This window comes from Typopeltis vanoorti, chromosome 12 (genome assembly GCF_054136105.1).
Source record: "Typopeltis vanoorti isolate ZY-2024b chromosome 12, IOZ_Tvanoo_1.0, whole genome shotgun sequence".
Classification (NCBI taxonomy): Eukaryota; Metazoa; Arthropoda; class Arachnida; order Uropygi; family Thelyphonidae; genus Typopeltis; species Typopeltis vanoorti.
This window is the reverse complement of record NC_143560.1, coordinates 129,765,580-129,784,802: the sequence shown is the minus strand read 5'-3', so window position 1 is coordinate 129,784,802 and position 19,223 is coordinate 129,765,580. Positions and strand designations below refer to the sequence as shown.

Below are 19,223 nucleotides of genomic sequence, written 5' to 3'. Positions count from 1 at the left end.
TACATACGATGGTATAATATTGAGGAGATTTCATGCTTGTTGGGACTTGCCTGGTTAAACAAGGGGCCCCTGTTGTTTTTGCCAGGGAATCAGGGTAAACAGTGAAAAGTGATCTACTAGAACAAGCTTCAGCTTGCAACATCTAGAAGAAAAAGAATAAACCCAATGTAAGAGGAACTGAAGATACGAACCATGAACATAAGGAGTATTAATGAAAGGGAATAAGAACTTACAGAAGAATTGGAAAAGTACCATGTGGATATAATTGATATTACTGAAACAAAGAAGACAAAAATAAGTGAGAGCTTGCTAAATAACTATAGAATGTTATATTTGGGCAATAATGATCATGGAAGGGGAAGAGTAGTGATAGCATTCAACACCAGACATAAAGATAAACTTCTTGATTGGAAAGCTGTTTCAAGTAAAGTAATGTTAACACACGTCAAAATGGGGAAATAGACAATGAAACTTATTTCTTCCTATGGTCCCACAAACGGTTCTTCTTCTAAGGGATATGTGGAAGAATTTTTCATATGATTAGAACAGGCATCTGACATAAGGAAAATAGAAAAAGTGGTGCTTGCAGGTCCAAATAACAGAATAGGAAGTGAATCCCACTAGGCATAAAGAAATGTTTGGAAAAGGAAAATTTGGACAAAAAGCCAAGGTTAATAATAATGGTATCTGCTGGTTTTCTGCTCAGCATATGGTTTAATCATTATTAACACCATGTTCCAGCATAACGATGTGCACAAGTTCATGTGGAGAGAAGACACACAGAATAAGGAAAGCCTCACTGACTATGTCATTACTGATAATGAGAGTTTTATGATGATTCAAAGATACAATAGTGGACAGAGGATTTGAAATCAGAAGTGATCATTACTTAGTGCAATGCAGGATAAAAATGAATATTACATCGAAAACAACATTATGTAAGAAAGTTTTAAAAACAAAAGTTGACTGTAGACTTGTTAACTTACAGGTTAACTGTAGACTTGACTATACAAACATTATTGAAGAAAATTTGAAGAGTTTGAAAACAAGAACCAAACCTCAGAGTTTCAGTGGCAAAACTCTGGAGGTTTATGGATCTATGTGGATCATATTATGAAAAAAAAAGTGGCATTTTGCTTGATATTAGAATTGGAGATGCCATACTTTTTTTTGTCTGCATAGTACTGCAGACAACATTGTCTGCATAGTACTGCCATACTATGCAGACAATGTTGTACTCCTTAACGAATCTAGTGCAAGTCTTCAGGGTTCTCTAACTAAATTGAATAACAACTGTAACAAATTTGGCTTGAAAATCAACAATAAAAAGATAAAAGTTATGAAAATAGGCAGAAACTTTGAACACATCAGCTGCATTCTGAATGTAGAGTCTATAGTACAAATAAAATATTTGAGATATTTAATCACAAAATTTAGTGAAGATGGCAAGTGAAATCTGGAAATGGATAACAGAATAAGAAAAACTGGTATGAAGGGGGTTTCCAGCTGAATAAATTTATATAGAATAAGAGAAATTAGCCAAAACACCAAACTAGCAGTATACAAGATAGTGTTCAGACCACTTTTAAATTATGAATCTTAGAGTTGGATTAGAAATAAAGCATTTGATCAAAGACCACAGTACACTGATATGAGGGTTCTGAGAAAAATCAGGAGAGTGATCCAATGGCTTCAGTGGCAGAATCATATTAAATATGAAGATATTAGAAAGGGGGGTGCTTAAGGGTCAAAGCTGTATAACTGAGAGGAGACCTCCACATAGCCTTTAAAGGAATGCGGAGAACCGACCAGGGCTTCTGACCTAATGTCCAATCCTCACCTTCTCGTGGTGCACCCTGTTGGGTATCTACTTTGATACTGAACGAACGAGGATGGGCTGGCAATTTGGGATTTAGCCGACCAAATTGTATTCTTATTGGTTAAACCAAAATAAAAAATGATGGTACAACATGACAAAATTTCATGCCGGCTGGGGCGTCGCCCGGTTAAACAAGGCCCCCGTTGTTTTCGCCAGGGAACCAGGGCGAACAGCGAAAAGTCAGCTACTGGAACAAATCTGAAAACAAACCCCAACTCAACATCACCAGAGTTAAAGATCGTTACTATCAACGTAAGAAGCCTGAATGGCAAAGAAATGGAGCTAGCTGAGGAATTAGATAAGTACCAGATCAACATAATAGGGGTGACTGAAACAAAAAAGACCAAAACTGTTGAGATCTTTCTGAGCAATAAATACAAAATGTTATATTCAGGAAATGACAATCAAGGAAAAGAAGGAGTAGCCATAGTATTCAACACAAAATACGAGGCTAATCTTCTTGAATGGCAGTCAGTCTCAAGTAGAGTAATGTGGGCAAATATGAGAATGGGGAACTGGACAATGAGACTTATTTGTGCCTATGGTCCCACAGAAGGTTCTACTAAGGTAGAAGTGGAGGAATTTTTTGAGGCTTTAGAAAAAGCAACTGACACAATGAAAAAGGAAAAGTTGGTCCTTGTTGGTGATCTAAATAGTAGAGTAGGAAATGATTGTGAGACATACAAAAATATTTTGGGAAAATTTGGAGAAAAGAGCAAAGCTAATAATAATGGCAAATATCTGTTGGATTTCTGCTCAGGACATGGACTGGTTATTACTAACACCATGTTCCAACATAAAAATGTGCACAAATTCACATGGAGAGAAGAGGCTAGGAATAAGAAAAGTCTCATTGACTATGTTATTGTTGATAGTGATGTTTTCTCCCTGGTGCAGGACACCAGAGTGTACAGAGGATTTGAAATTGGAAGTGATCACTATTTAGTCTTGAGCAGGATAAAATTGAATTTCATATTGAAAAGAATAACATGTAAGAAAGTTTTAAAGCGAATAAAAGTTGAGCAGCTCTCAGATGTGAACTGTAGACTAAAATACAGAAATATTATTGAAAAGAAAATGAAAGAGTTTGAGAACAGGAATCAAACCTTGGAGATTCAGTGGCAAACTCTGAAGGAAACATTGATTGATTCTGCCAGAGAGGCATGTGGTGAGGTTGTGTGCAAGGATAAAAAAATCAGAACTCCCTGGTGGACACAGGAAGTTAAAGAGGCAGTGAAGGAAAAGAAGAAAGCATATCAAAAGTTCCTGGCAAATAAGTCAGCTTTTACTCTTACAGAATACAGAGACAAATGTAAGAAAGCTAAACAGTGTGTAAAACTAGCTAAACAAAAGTCATGGGAGGACTTTGGCAAGAATATAGAAAATAAATATCAAGAAGGTGGCAAAATATTCTGGAGGTTGTTGAAGAAGCTTAGGAATGGAGGAAAGAGTGCTGTAAAAGGAATTAGAGATGATAAAGGTGAAATGAAAACAGGAGAGAAAGATATCCTTGAAGTATGGAGTAATTACTTTGAAAAACTGCTAAATGAAACAAGCAGTGATGACAGCACAGTGATAAAAAACACTGACCAGGCATGCAGTCAGGAATACATATCCATACTTGAAGTAGAAAAAGCCATCAAAGGCTTGAAATGTGGAAAGGCAGCAGGAGTAGATGATATTCGACCAGAAATGCTGAAGTATGGTGGTATAAGAGTCTTACAGTGGCTGCACTGCATAGTTCAGAAAGCCTGGACAGAGGGACGAATTCCCGATGATTGGAGTAGAGCTCTCATAGTACCCATATATAAAAAGGGAAATAAAACTGAATGTGAGAATTACAGAGGTATTTCCCTACTGAGTGTTCCTGGCAAGATCTATGCAAGTATACTTGAGAAACGGTTGAGAAGAATTGTGGAAGAAAAGCTTGGTGAAGAACAAGCTGGATTCAGGCCAAATAGAGGCTGTCAGGATCAGATATTCACTTTACGACAAATAGTCGAGAAAGCATGGGAATATAACAAAGATCTGTATTTAAGTTTTGTCGATTTGGAAAAGGCATATGACAAGGTGCCAAGAGAGAAGCTATTCAATACGCTGCAGTTATATGGTGTCAATGGGGAATTATATCAAGCAATACTTAGTCTTTATTTGAGTTGTAAGTCAGCAGTTAGAATTGAAGGAAGTACAGGAAGATGGTTTAATGTTAAATCTGGTGTGAGACAAGGATGTACATTATCCCCTCTGTTATTCATTATCTATATGGATCACATTATGAAGGAATGTGGTATTAAAACTGATATCAAAATTGGAGATGTTAATGTCAGCTCTTTGCTTTATGCGGATGATGTTATACTTCTAAATAAATCCGCTACATGTCTGCAAGATTCTCTGACTAAATTGAATAGCTGTTGTAATAGATATGGTTTGAAGGTCAGCAATAAAAAGACAAAGACAATGAAAATAGGCAGAATCATTGAAAATGTCAACTGTGTTGTGAATGGAGAACCTGTGGAACAAGTAAAACATTTTAGCTACTTAGGCACAATTTTTACTGAAGATGGTAAACTAAATATAGAAATAGACAACAGAATCAGCAAAGCTGGTATGGTGGGAAGTCAATTGAATAAATTCATATGGAATAAGAAAGAAATTAGTCGGAACACTAAATTAGCTGTATACAAGACTGTGTTCAAACCAATTTTAACTTATGGATCTGAGAGCTGGGTCAGAAGTAAAACACTTGACCAAAGACTAGAGACCGCAGATATGAGAGTCCTGAGAAAGATTGGAGGCGTGAACAGATGGCATCAATGGCAATATCATATTAAAAATGAGGATATTAGGAAAGAACTTGACATTGTCAGCATCCAGGAATGCATTAGCAGAGCTAATCTCAGATGGTATGGTCACTTAAATAGAATGGGAGAGGAAAGATTAGCAAAACAAGTGTTCTCTGCCAGGTTGGCAGGAAAACAACCCAGAGGAAGACCAAGATATAGGTGGATTGATACGGTACAAAGTGCCTTAGACGATAGAAATATAAGATCTGATAATGTTGGAGTCTTGACAAGTAACAGACTGATTTGGAGGAAAATTGTAGATAGGAAGTTAGTAATGATGTAATTTTTTCATGTAGTACTGTCATATCCTGTACACCCCTTGAGGGTACATGGCAGGAATTCGATGATGATGATGATGATGATGATATTAGAAAGGAACTTGACATTGTTAGCATTCAAGAATGTGTACGCAGAGTTAATCTAAGGTGATATGGCCATTTATATAGAACGAATGAGGAAAGATTAGCAAAATAGGTGTTTGAAGCCAAGATAATTCAGTCAGACGTGCCTTACAAGCAGAAAATGTTTGATATGGCCAAATGAGTTCTGAGAGAAATCTCTAGGAATCTTTTAGGGTTCAACTCTTGGATTATAAAATTATTAACTGCCATCATTTGCGAAGAATAAATGGAAATCTGCAGCAGATAAAAGAAAACAATGAGATAGAATAGAATAATTTAAAAAATATATTAATAAATATATTTTTTAAATTATCAGAACAAAAAGTAAATGAAAGAGAAGGGGAATAAGAAATTGGGATTAAAACATTGAAGCATTAAAGAAAAGAAAGGAACATATAAACAATGGATAAACAGAAAATTACTAGAAGTGGACATTTATTATAAATACTGGGTAGCTTATAAAACATGATTTTTTTTTTTTTTTTCCCTAAGAAACATTTGGGAAATTAATTATGGAAAAGTTCATAATGCAACAAGGAACCAAAATCATGCAATTTTATTTTGAAAATCAGGCCTATGTTTTGTGAGCAAATAATTTTGCAAAAGTTTCCAATTAATTGGCCATTACCTGCTCCAGATCTCATGGCTCCTGACTCCTTCTTGTGGGGTTACTTGAAGGAAAAGATGTACATGAAGAAGTCCCAGCATTCCAAGTGCAGAAATTAGTGCTGCAGCTATAAACATTAACAGCTATCATGAAACATGCCATAAAAAGCACCTGTCTTTGTAAAGCCGAAAATGGAAGGCATTTACAAAATGTGATTTTTCATAACTAAAAAAACCATCTAGGGTTTGTATTTAATCATCCTTTCATGACTTATGGCCTACCCTGTACAAAACAGCAATAGTAATAATGCATGCTGGAAAAATAATAGAGAAATATGTGATAACTTCATAGCAAAATGGAAAGAGGACTTATAGTGAGGAGGCCAAATACCTACAGCATTCTAAGATACATGAATAAGGAGGTAAAAGTAAAAGAAAATATTTTGGAGAAAAGAGCAAAGCTAATAATAATGGCAAATACCTGTTGGAATTCTGCTTAGGATATGGACTGGTCATTACTAACACAATGTTCGTAAAAATGTGCACAAATTCACATGGAGAGAAGAGTCAAGGAATAAGAAAAGTCTCATTGACTATGTTATTAATTACGTAAAATCACTATCGATATTAAAAATCGATAGTGATTTTTTTCCCAGGTGCAGGACACCAGAGTGTACAGAGGATTTGAAATTGGAAGTGATCACTATGTAGTCTTGAGCAGGATAAAGTTGAATTTCATTTTGAAAAGAAGAACATGTAAGAAAGTTTTAAAGTCAATAAAAGTTTAGCAGCTCTCAGTTGTCAACTGTATACTAAAATACACAAACATTATTTAAGAAAAAATGAAAGATTTTGAGAATAGGAACTAAACCTTGGAGATTCAGTGGGAAGCCCTGAAGAAAACATTGATTCAGCCAGAGAGGCATGTGGCGAGATTGTTTCCAAAGATAGAAAAATCAGAACTCCATGGTGGACACAGGAAGTTAAAGAGGCAGTGAAGAAAAAGAAGAAGGCATATCAAAAGATCCAGGTGAATAAGTCAGTTTGTGCTCTAACAGAATACAGAGACAAATGTAAGAAAGCTAAAAACTGTGTAAAACTAACTAAACAATGTCATGGGAAGACTTTGGCAGGAATATAGAAAATAAATATCAGGAAATTGGCAAAATATTCTGGTGACTGTTGAAAAAGCCCAGAAATGGAGGAAAGAGTACTATTAAAGGAATCAGAGATGATCAAGGTGAAATGAAAACTTAGAAATGGAGAAAAAGATATCTTTGATGTATGGAGTAATTACTTCAAAAAATTGCTAAACAACACAAGCAGTGACAGCACATTGCTGTCCTGCATAGTTCAGAAGGCCTGGAGAGATGGATGAATTCCAGATGATTGGAGTAGAGCTCTCATGGTACTCATATATAAAAAGGGAAATAAAACTGAATGCAAGAATTACAGATGTATTTTTCTACTGAGTGTTCCTGGTAAGTTATATGCAAGTATACTTGAGAAACGATTGAGCAGGATTGTGGAAGAGAAGCTTGGTGAACAACAAGCTGAACTCAGGCCAAATAGAGGCTTTTAGGACCAGAATTTCACTTTACGACAGATAGTTGAGAAATAATGGGAATATAACAAAGATCTGTATTTAAGTTTTGTAGACCTGCAAAAGGTATGAAGGTCCCAAGAGAGCAGCTATTCAAAATGGCACAGTTATGTTGTGTCAATGGGGCATTATATCAAGCAGTACTTTGTCTTTACTTTAGTTGTAAATCAGCAGTTAAAATTGAAGGAAGTACAGGAAGAATGTTTGATATAAAATCTGGTGTCAGACAAGGACACCAGATTTTACGTTATCCCTTCTGTTATTCATTATCTATATGGATCACATTATGAAAGAAAGCGGTATTAAACATGATATCAAAATTAGTCTAGTGGCCGGCATGGTTGGCCATTTGGTTAGCATATCCACTCTCCAGCCAAAAGGCTGTAGATTCAGATCCTGCCATGGGCATAGATGTTTGTGATTGTCTGTGAAAACACTTGTTGTGGTCAGCAATAGATGGCGTTGGTGGAGGGGTGAAGACAGATAGTTGTAGGTTAGGTGCCCTGCCTCTATGCGTCTTTGAACTACCTGGAAGTGTTACATAATAATAATAATAAGTATAGTACAAGTCTGAAAGATTCCCTGACTAAATTTAATAACTGTTGTAATAGATTTGCTATGAAAATCGGCAATAACAAAACAGAAACATTGAAAATATCAACTGCATCCTGAATGGTGAATCTGTAGAATAAGTTAAACATTTCAGCTACTTAGGCACGATTTTTAATGAAGATGGTAAATTAAATGTTGAATTAGACAACAGAATCAACAAAGCTGGTCATAGGAAGTCAATTGAATAAATTTATATGGAATGAGAGAGAAATTAGTCAAAACACTAAATTAGCTGTATACAAGATAGTGTTTAAACCAATTTCAACTTATGGATCTGAGAGTTGGGTTAGAAGTAAAACACTTGACCAAAGACTAGAGACTGCAGATATGGGAGTCTTGAGAAAGATTAGGGGCATGAACAGATGGCATCAATGGCAATATCATATTAAAAATGAGGATATTAAGAAAGAACTTGGCATTGTTAGCATCTAGGAATGTGTTAGCAGAGCTAATCTCAGGTAGTATGGTGGTCACTTAAATAAAATGGGAGAGGAAAAATTAACAAAACAAGTGTTCTCTGCCAGGTTGGCAAGAAAAAGACCTATAGGAAGACCAAGATATAGGTGAATTGAAAAAGTGTCTTAGAAGACAGAAAGTGAAGATCCAATAATGTTGGAGTCTTGATAGATAACTGATTAATTTGGAGGAAAATTGTTGATAGGAAGTTAGTAACGATGTGATTTCTTTGTATAGTACTAACATAATATCCTGTACACTTCTCGAGGGTAAATGTCAGGGATTTGATGATCATAAAGAAAAAGCTAAATTTGAAATATAGTAGTATCTCGCTAATCCAAACAAATAAAACTGTGATTATTTGGATTAGCGAATTTCTCCACCAAGAGACAACAATAACTAGCGTTTAAGACAAAAATAATCAGATTCTAATGGTACATCAATTTAATTCTGTAAATAAATGAAGATACTGATAGAAAAAGCTACTGCACTGTAATGTAAAACTTAAAAAAATAATACAAGTTAATTTTAGTAAAAAATTTAGTTTATATGTATTGTTGAGGATTCTGATTTAATAAAATTGCATAGTTCAGTACAAAATAATTTTCTGTACTGAAAATTATTTTGTATTTTCTGTGTAAAAAATATAATTTTCTTGTACACAACCCCCACAAAAAAAGTTTCACAAAATAACACACAAAAAAGTTTTTTTTTATTTTATTTCTCTGTAAAAAAGTCACTGATTTTCGTTTACTCCTTAGAAGCTGAACTTTTTTCGAATCCGTCTTCTAGGAGCTGCATTAGCAATAAAATTTTGTGGAATGGCCTATAATTCTGCTTAGCCCATTCTAACTGTCAACTGTCTCATCATGTTTTACTTTTTTTTCTTAGAGTTCTTTATCGTCATCATCATCATCTTCGAATTCATTCTGTAGCGTCATATTTATAATTTCAGCATCTGATTTGATTTCGAATTCACTTTTGGTTCTACCTGTAATCCATTCCGTAATATCTGTTTGTGAAATTTCAACATCTGGATTTATATTTTTAACTAAATTATGCATGTTTTGAATTTCCTCTTTTTGTGTATCACCGTAGTTATCTTGATAAATTCTAGAAGGCCACAGATTTTTCCATGACGCTCGAATTGCTTCAAGTTCAAGTCTTCCCAAGCAGCAGCAACAACTGAGAATGCTACGTCCTTCAAGTTTATATTTTTTATTGATGTGGTAATGTCATAATTTGGGAAATTACATTTAAGAGCAAGGCTTTACAATCTTTTAATTTAATGAATTGTATTGTGTTCTGATCCATTGGTTGCAGCAATAGAGTACTGTTTGGTGGCAAAATAATAGTGCACAAAATAATAATACGTTATAAATAAAACTTTTTTTCTATCAAACCACAATTCAGCTTACTGGAGGGTTCGGACTAAAGAGGTTTGGATTAGCAAGATGCCACTGTAATTAAAGACAAAACCTGTCCGATATTTACGGCAAGATAGCAATGAATTTAAAACTGATATAATGCCAACTAACTACAAAGTGGAAGAAATGACATTACAAAGAAATCAAACAAGTAATACAGCAAACTGAGTCAGGAAAATCCGATGGAGAATATGGAATAAATATAGAACTGAATAAATAAATAAAATAAACTGAATGAATAAATAAAATAAACTGAATGAATAAATATATTCAGCCATCCTATTCATCAAATGACTTTTAAAATTATTTGACAATAACTGTCAGCAAGAAAATAACACAGAAAGTTGGAATAAGGCAATTATCATTCCAATATTTAAAAAGTGCAACTAGATTTATTCCTCTGTAGTTTTCATAGTGCAACTATGAAAACTACAGAGGAATAAATCTCCCAGTTACCTGTTTTAAGTTACATGCATGAATATTTAACTTCAAAACTTAAATCACATGTCGAAGATAAACTTTGTAAAGAAACAAAATGGCTTTTGTAAAGGATGATTGTGTATTGACCCATCTTTTATGTTCAAAATCTTAAAAAAAAAAAAAAAAAAAGCATTGCAAATTCAACATAGTACCACACATAGCATTTGTAGATTATCAGAAAACCTTTGACAGTCTTATGGAACAACTTGGGGGTCATACCCAAGAATTTAAACAATCGTAATCAGCTGCTTGCTGTAATAACTGACATGTATCAAAACAACCAAATAGCAGTAAGAATCAATGAAAAAGTTACAGAATAGAATTCAGTAAACAGTGGAGTTTCTGTCAAGAACGCCTCCATGTCACCACTCTTATTTAATACCTGTATAGATGTGATAGTAAAGAAATGGAAGACAAATATAAATAAAACCAGCATTTAAACTGGATTGTGAAACTATACTTAATACCCTTTTGTTTGCAGATGACCAGATAATCATTGCCAGAATTGAAGATAAACTCCAGAAATCCATATACTCCTTAAACATAATTGCTAAAAAATTTGCAATGCAAATAAAACAAAAATCACGGTTTTTAAAGGACCATCTCCAGTTAGAAGTAAAACATGATTGAAAATAAAATTTTAGAACAAATTAACTGGTTCATATACCTTGGATGTGCTGTATCATATACAAAAGAAGCTGACATTGATGTCAAAATTTCATATTTCATGAAGATAACAGGAATGATCAATATTTTCAAACCTAACCAAGCTGAAAGGCATAGAAGAATAAGAGTTGATAAAGTTTTGACAAGAACCTCTTGACTGTGGAAGTGAATTATGGACCATAAAAAGTGCAGAAGAAAAAAAATAATAGAAACTGGAGAAATTAAATTCCTGCAAAGTTCAGCAGGCTATACTCTCCAGTACAAGAAAAAAAAAAAAAAGCACAGGAATATGTAAAGAACTAAAAATAGACTCAGTATTGGACAAAATATATAAATAACGAAAAAGTGGATTTGAGCATTTTGGAAGAATTGACAGTTCAAGGTTACTAAAAAAATACTGTGATACCATCCAGCTGGAGGACATAAAAGTCAGGGACAACCAAGGAAAAGATGGAATGAGACTGGAATGGGCCATTGGGACCCAAATCCCTGAAAGGATGATGATCTTGAAGATAATGGCTGATTTATGCCATGCGGTGGAATATTTTTGTAGTTATCGAACATATCGAACATGTCTAGTATGACCTTATGAAACTGTGAACCTTGACTCTTCTGATTTTGTGTGTTCTGGAAATATTACCATTACCATATTAAAGTAAGTTTTATGGCTTGCACATGTAACATAAATTATATAGAATTTATTTAAAAACTGCAACGTATTTCATCCAATGTTACATGGATATCATCAGGGAGATAGACCATTAACTGCATTCAAAAGGTAAATCAAATAATAAGTCATAAATCATGCGTATATTAGCTCATGTCTCAGTTGCAGCCGAATCTCAGTCACAAGTCATGTTGAATTTTCAGTTTATCAGAAGCCAACCTTTACTGGTAGATACATTTGCCCATCCTCGCACCACCACCACCATTCATCACAAAAAATGGATATTATCAAGAATCTTGTACAGAGTTCATATGATCTCCTCTTCTGATTCTCTTTTGTTAGCTGAACTGAATAAAATTGAAAGCAGTTTGAAATTTAATGGATACATCAAAATTTCCATTCAAAAATTGATAATTATCATCCTTCTACCATAATACAATCCGATGTGAAAAGAATTTCAATAGCCAACGTCAAAGCAACCTCAGAACAAATAGCAAGGATTCTTCCTAAATTCAGTCTATATGCTTCCTTCAAACCAATTTGGAAACCGTCTTCTTTCCATTAACAAAGAATACATTACCAGCTCTTTCTTCTCCATATGTCTATCAAGTACCCTGCTCACATATTCTTTCCTATTTTGGACAGACTGGTTGCCCTTTATTAGAATTGAAGAACATCAAGACTATATTACATTTTTAGAATCTGACATATCTGGCCATGCTTCTCATGCTATTGAGACTAGGCACAAAGTTCTTTGGAACCAGACAAAATTTCTTCACTCCAGCAAGTTCAGATTCAATTCTCTTCCTTGAAATATGTGAAATATAACACTAAGAAATCATCCAAACCTGAACTGATCAGACTGTATGCCAATATACAAGTTTTGGGAAGTGATAACTATTAATTGTTCTTAAGATTTTTTTTTTTAATCTTTGCAGCTTTCTGCAATTGAACTCTAATAGTGTAATATCATATACTTTAGCTGCAACTGAGACATGGGCTAATATGTCTCGTGCACATGTTCCATTAACGGTATTAATACCATTATCATCTTCTCCAGGGTTTATTATTGTTTGCTTAATTGAGGACTTTTGTAATTCTTCTGTTACGATTGGTGGCTCTGAAGATGCGTCATCTAAATTTAATAGAAGATTTATATCTGTTTCACTACCTCTGCATAGGTACCTATAAAACTCACTACAGATTTCATTATTATGTACAGTAAAACCCCGAAGTTATGCAGTAGGTGGGACCAACAAAAAATGCGTAAGTCGAATTCGCATAACTCGGGGTATAATTTTGCATGTAATTTATATATACAAACATACAATTGGGACCAAAGGTTTACAAAAACGCCTATATTTTTTAAGAAATATAATCATAGTTGTAGTTTTTCGTACATAAAAAAAAGAAAGTTATTTTGATGTCAATGGTTTCATAAAATCTAATAGATTAATCTGACAGCATAATGTCTTTTTCTTGTCATGCAAAATTTCTTCATAGCAAGCAAATGATTTTTTTATTCCTTGCCTCGTGGCTGCAATTCATTCCTGGTTAGAATCTATGTCCTCCAAAATCTGTAAACCTTTGTTTTTGATTGTTCTTACAGTGGATTCCTGTAGATCGAACTTCTTTGCTAGCTCACAAATTTTCATTCCGCCTTCAAAATCCTTAATAATGTTGAGTTTTGTTTCCAAAGTCAATTTTTTTCTTTTCTTGCTAGCTGTAGAAGAATCAGATTTACTTCTTTTGGATGACATTATTATTTTTTATATGATAAAATTTTTATCAAGAACATAACATTAAACAATCGCAAGGTTTGTAGACTATAAAAATTGTGTATGAATGGAGACTGTGCGAAACATGTCAGTGCTTGTTCACAGCATGTGCGACACTGGCGAATGCGGCTGGCGCCTGAAAGATACAACTAGTGGTGAGGTGTGAAGCGGGACGGGAATATGTACATATAAGAAACTGTGTAACTCCAGATTCGCATAAGTTGGGATAGCGTAAGTCAGGGTATGACTGTGTATATATATAGTGATGTAATAATGAATTATTTGTTTAGTTTATGATGATACAACTGCCGTCAGGCCCTTTTTACAGAGAAGTATGGCACCATCGCAATTCCTCCCCCCCCCTAATTTTATCTGGGTTTGGGAAAGCATAGCTGACTGGTCAAGCCTATGGCTGGGTCTTAAGTATTCCTGACTGTAATCCATGTGTGTGTTCACACGGCCAGTTTGCCTGATCTGGGGGACGAAAAACCTGAGTTTCTGGGTGAAAAAAAAAACCCTACCGCCGTATGAGACTGGCTAACTCACCTTTCATCGAAAGAGACTAGATAAAGGTTCTCACATCATTGATGGGAATTGAACCAAGGTCTTTCCGACCAAAGGACTTCATCTATACTGACTGAGCTATGGAGGCTCTACAATTTTTTTTTTCCTTTTTCACATTTGACGTCCGTAGACACTGTATGGTCACTGCTGTACCTCACATGGTTTTGTCGATGATGTCTTCTGCTTGAATAAGTGGTAGGTTTCCACACAAAGTTTGTAGGACAATCACAAACATCCATGCCCACGGCGGGATTCGAACCCACGGCCTCTTGGCTGTAGAACAGACATGCTAACCATTCGGCTGGCTCTACAATAATGCATATATATAATAAAATTTTTCCCTCTTCTTTTCTTTTCTTTGTATTGTGCTATTCCTTCATTATTTTTCAGTTTCAGAGTCCATTTTTTTTTCATTCGTTCTATGTAATTTTATTTAATCATTTTCAGAGATTTGTTTGTTTTCTATTATGTCTTGAATTTCTTGTTATATTTTCTGATATTATTTTTGATTTCTTTTCTAACTGACTTTTGCATTTCTGGAGATTCTGTATCTCAGTTTCCCTTAATTCTTCCTTTTTTTTTTTTTTTTTAAGTTAGATCAAGTGTCTGTAAAGTAAGACTTTTTCTAGATGTTCTGTATGTTAGTCATGAATTTTTGTAAATTTTCAGTAACTTCTGTTACTGTGAAACTGTTTCCTCCAATCTTCCAGATAAGTGATTCATTCATGCCTCTTTCTTTCAACTTTCCTTCCATTATTTCATCAAACTTTTCTTTGGCTATTATATCTTCACCTTTTTTAGCAGTTTCAACCTCTTTCTTAGTGTTTATCCTTGTTCTCACTGGCTCTGTCATAGTTAACTGGTTTACAACAGATACATCTTCTAATATTTTCATGTTGTTCACCATAATGTAATCAGTTTCATTATAAACTTCTTCATTTGGTGATGGTCCAGTCTACTTGTGTTTTTAATTTTTTTAAGAAAATAATACATATATACATCCCCTGGGCTCTCTCCAAGTCAGTAAGTCGTTGTCCATGCATCGCACACTTAAAGCACTTTCTCCTTGTTCTTTCTTGCCTGCTTTACAGTTAGCCTCCCATTATAACTTTCTAATGACATGTATTAGATCTGAGGATGTTGGAGAGATTCTCATAGAAATTGTAAATTTCATCATCTGAACGACTCTTCCAAAGGTAGGTGCATATATTTCTGTTGCATCCACATGAAGCTGCTTATTGATTTTCAATCTAAGAGATGCAATTAGTTTAAATTCAAAATGTTATTTTACTATCTTTTATGGACCATAATTCCACCTTTCTTCACCATAACTCTTCCAATGACATGTAAAAACACCACTTGCTTATTTCAGTAACTTTTTTCCTTTTGTTCTAGTTTCAGAAAGTCCAAGTATATTATTATTATTATACAGTATCACTATAGAGTTCAGAGACTCAAATTATTATATATGCCGGCCAGTTGGCCAAGTGGTTAGAGTATCTGCTCTCCAGCCAAAAGGCTGTGGGTTTGAATCCTGTTGTGGGCATGGATGTTTGTGATTGTCTGTGCAAATCTAGTGGTAGTAGTGGGCGGTAAATTTCTTCCACAATTCTTTCGTAATAATAATAATTAAACCTATCATACCTCTCCTTAAACTTATTTTCTCTCATGGAACTCACAATTAATTCTGGCAATCCATTCCACTCATTCAGTGCTTCCCCATGTAAAAAATTGAATCTGCACATCCTTGTTAACCACATTCTTACACAACTTCCATGAATGACACCTAGTTCCCCATCATTTGTCATGTATTGAAAAATTGTACCATATCCTGTTTGTATCATATCCTGTACACCCCGTGAGGGTACATTTATGTACCCTCAAGGGCTGTACTGGATATGATAGTACAACATGAAAAATTTACATCATTACTAACTTCCTATCTATAATTTTCCTCCAAATCAGTCTGTTACTTGTCAAGACTCCAACATCATTAGATCTTATATTTCTATCGTCTAAGGCACTTTGTACCGTATCAATCCACCTATATCTTGGTCTTCCTCTGGATCGTTTTCCTGCCAACCTGGCAGAGAACACTTGTATTGCTAATCTTTCCTCTTCCATTCTATTTAAGTGACCAAACCACCTGAGATTAGCTCTGCTAACGCATTCCTGGATGCTGACGATGTCAAGATCTTTCCTAATATCCTTGTTTTTAGTATGATATTGCCATTGATGCCATCTGTTCACGCCTATAATCTTTCTCAGGACTCTCATGTCTGCAGTCTCTAGTCTTTGATCAAGTGTTTTACTTCTGACTGAGCTCTCAGATCCATAAGTTCAAACTGGTTTGAACACTGTCTTGTATACAGCTAATTTAGGGTTCTGACTAATTTCTCTCTTATTCCATATGAATTTATTCAATTGACTGCCTACCATACCAGCTTTGTTCATTCTGTTGTCTATTTCCATATTTAATTTACCATGTTTATTAAAAATTGTGCCTAAGTAGCTGACATGTTTTACTTGTTCCACAGGTTCTCCATTCACAAAACAGTTGACATTTTCAACGATTCTGCCTATTTTCATTGTCTTTGTCTTTTTATTGTTGACCTTCATATCATATCTATCACAACAGTTATTCAATTTAATCAGGGAATCTTGCAAGCTTGTAGCAGATTTATTTAGAAGTATAACATCGTCCGCATAAAGCAAAGAGCTGACATTAACATCTCCAATTCTGATATCATGTTTAACCACCTTACTGGCCATTATGGGTCAAATACACATCCTCATGCAATTTGTATCCATCATATATTTCAATGTAATATCAATGGTATTGCAATTCTATAGACGTCAAATTTATTGCAATTCTATAGTCTATAGATGTCAAGTTTATCATGGATGCACTTCGTATCCATGATAAACTTGACGTCTATAGACGTCTTGGCCGGTAGCGTGGTTAATACCACTTTCCTTCATAATGTGATCCATATGGATAATGAATAACAGAATGAATAATGAATAATATTATAATGAATGAATTATAATGATGAATGAATAATGAATGAATAATGTTACAGTGAGCAATTTTTTTTTAAAAATAATATTTGCTGTATTAAGAGCCTACTGTATTAATGAAGAAAAAGAAGTTGATGAAAATTATGATGTATTTTATTTTCACCTTCTAAACATTAAGTAACAAAATTAAGCTATTATGACTCTTAATTTTTATATTAAACATAACAACTTAAGTTATCTGTTTTTTTTTTTTTTTATCATTTACAATACCATAATAATTGGTCTCCATGTTCAATATTCACATGTCTGGTTCCCTGGTTATAGGATCCCTGTACTTCAATCATTAAATTTAGTTATAACTTTTCCTGTTATTTTAATTTATTTTCAGTCTGTGCAGTTAGCCAAGTGGTTAGGTGCTTTGCAACCATATGCCTGGGAAAGGAATGTTCTGTGTTCGATTCCCGTTACTGATATGCAATGCTTAGGATCTTTCTCAGACATAGCCAAGTTAGCCGGTCTTGGGTGTGGACTGCAGGGTTTTTCTCCCCAGTTTATCTGGGGTTTTTTCTCCCGCAAGCTTCTACAGACATAGGATAGCTCCAGGAATAGGGAGTAACCAACCTATTCCTTAGGATTTGATTCTGAATGCCTACACAGTAAAAAATCTTTATCCTGATGTGAGCGCCATCAGGATAAAGATTTTTTTCTACAATTAAGGCCACAACCAGTCTTCCAAATTTGATATATATCTCCTACAACTATAAACTTCAACAGAACTTTTGAAAATTTTGTCTTAATGGTGAGAATTAGATGACACATTTAACATGTTTTCATTTATAGTTTTAAATACGCGCATTCAAACTTATAGTATGTTTTCTATAATCATTTAATAAGATGATTAAATTTCAGATTCAGCTGTTTGCAAAGATGCTACAAATATTATTTCCCTAAGGGAAATTTGAATATAGAGGTAAGTGTAGCATTGTTTTTAATAATTTATTTCATTGATATTTCACTAATAGTTAACAAATTTTTAGCAATAAAAATGTTGTGTATTCAGCCTCACTAATGGATAATGGTTTTAATTCACATTTGCACTTTAATTGCAAATGCTTAAATTGGTATGAGAAGTGTGGTTATTGATATTTTTGCTGTAGTCAGTATATAATTTATACATACTAGTTCTGCACGCAAGGGATTGGAAAAGCTATAACATGACAGTGCTTTGTGTGTGTGTGTGTGTGAGAGAGAGAGAGAGACGTTGGTTTGGAGGTAGGGAAGAGAAGAAACCTATTGAGGTGTTTCTTGGAGAGAGGCAGAATGAAAGAGAAGAATAAGAATTTGCTTCTTGAAGTGTGTACAGATGTTGTTCAGCAGCTGCTATTATTTTTACAAAATTAGAAAGAATTGGAGGAATGATGAATGGACAGTTAGGTAGAACGGTACACAAACAGAAATATCTTTGGGAATAGCATATAATATAGAGTAGAAATATCTGTAAGAAGGAAAGCAAGTCTGTGATTCGACAAATAATCTGTTAATTAGTTTGTCCTCTTCTCATCACATCAAGCTTTTATTAAAAGCATTTCCACACACACACGCATGAGGTAGCAACATCAGTGGTGTGTAATGGTCATTGGTCATGAAGAAAGAAGAAATCTGCTGATATGATTCTTGAATAACTGGAGGTTGTAGACCTTAGGAAGACTGTTTCAAATTATCTATATCTGCGCTTGTGTGTTTATGGGTGTGAGAGAAAGTGGAGGAATGTTGACAGTTCAATGGAACAGCATCCATGAAAATGCCTATAAAAGAAGTCTAAGTTGGAAATACATCTGTGAGAAATGATGGGAGAGAATTTGTGAGAAAGGGATTGCCACTTAACCATATTGTCCTCTTCTGGACATCTTCAAGCAATTTGGAAAGATTTTTGTGGGGTTTTTTGCACCATCCCCATGTGTGTCTGCTAGATTCGGAATTTTGCAGTATTTGAAACAGTTGTTTGTGGTGGGGGGAACCTCCTAGGGATGGTGCTGGCTCTTATCATTCTTCCTCTTTTCCCCATGCCTTTCTTCTTGTGTTCTTTGCTCTGCATCTCCCAAGACGTTTTCAATCTCCTATCTTCCAGACAGCTGGGATTCAACACATGGATCAACAGTGTTTGCAGTAAATCTCCTTCCCCATGGTCTGGGGACAGGATCCAAGGCTTGCTATGGTGCT

General features: G+C 34.6%; 1 protein-coding gene across 3 annotated transcripts in view; it reads left to right on the top strand.

Moving 5' to 3' along the window:
* LOC150101224 (tRNA pseudouridine(38/39) synthase) overlaps nt 1-19,223 on the top strand; it is a 328,838-nt gene that overhangs the window by 174,596 nt on the left and 135,019 nt on the right. For all 3 annotated transcript variants that reach the window (XM_090401407.1, XM_090401406.1, XM_090401405.1), the window contains one exon: nt 17,913-17,973. In XM_090401407.1, the coding sequence (XP_090257533.1) occupies nt 17,913-17,973 (61 nt within the window). The remainder of the gene's footprint in view (nt 1-17,912; nt 17,974-19,223) is intronic.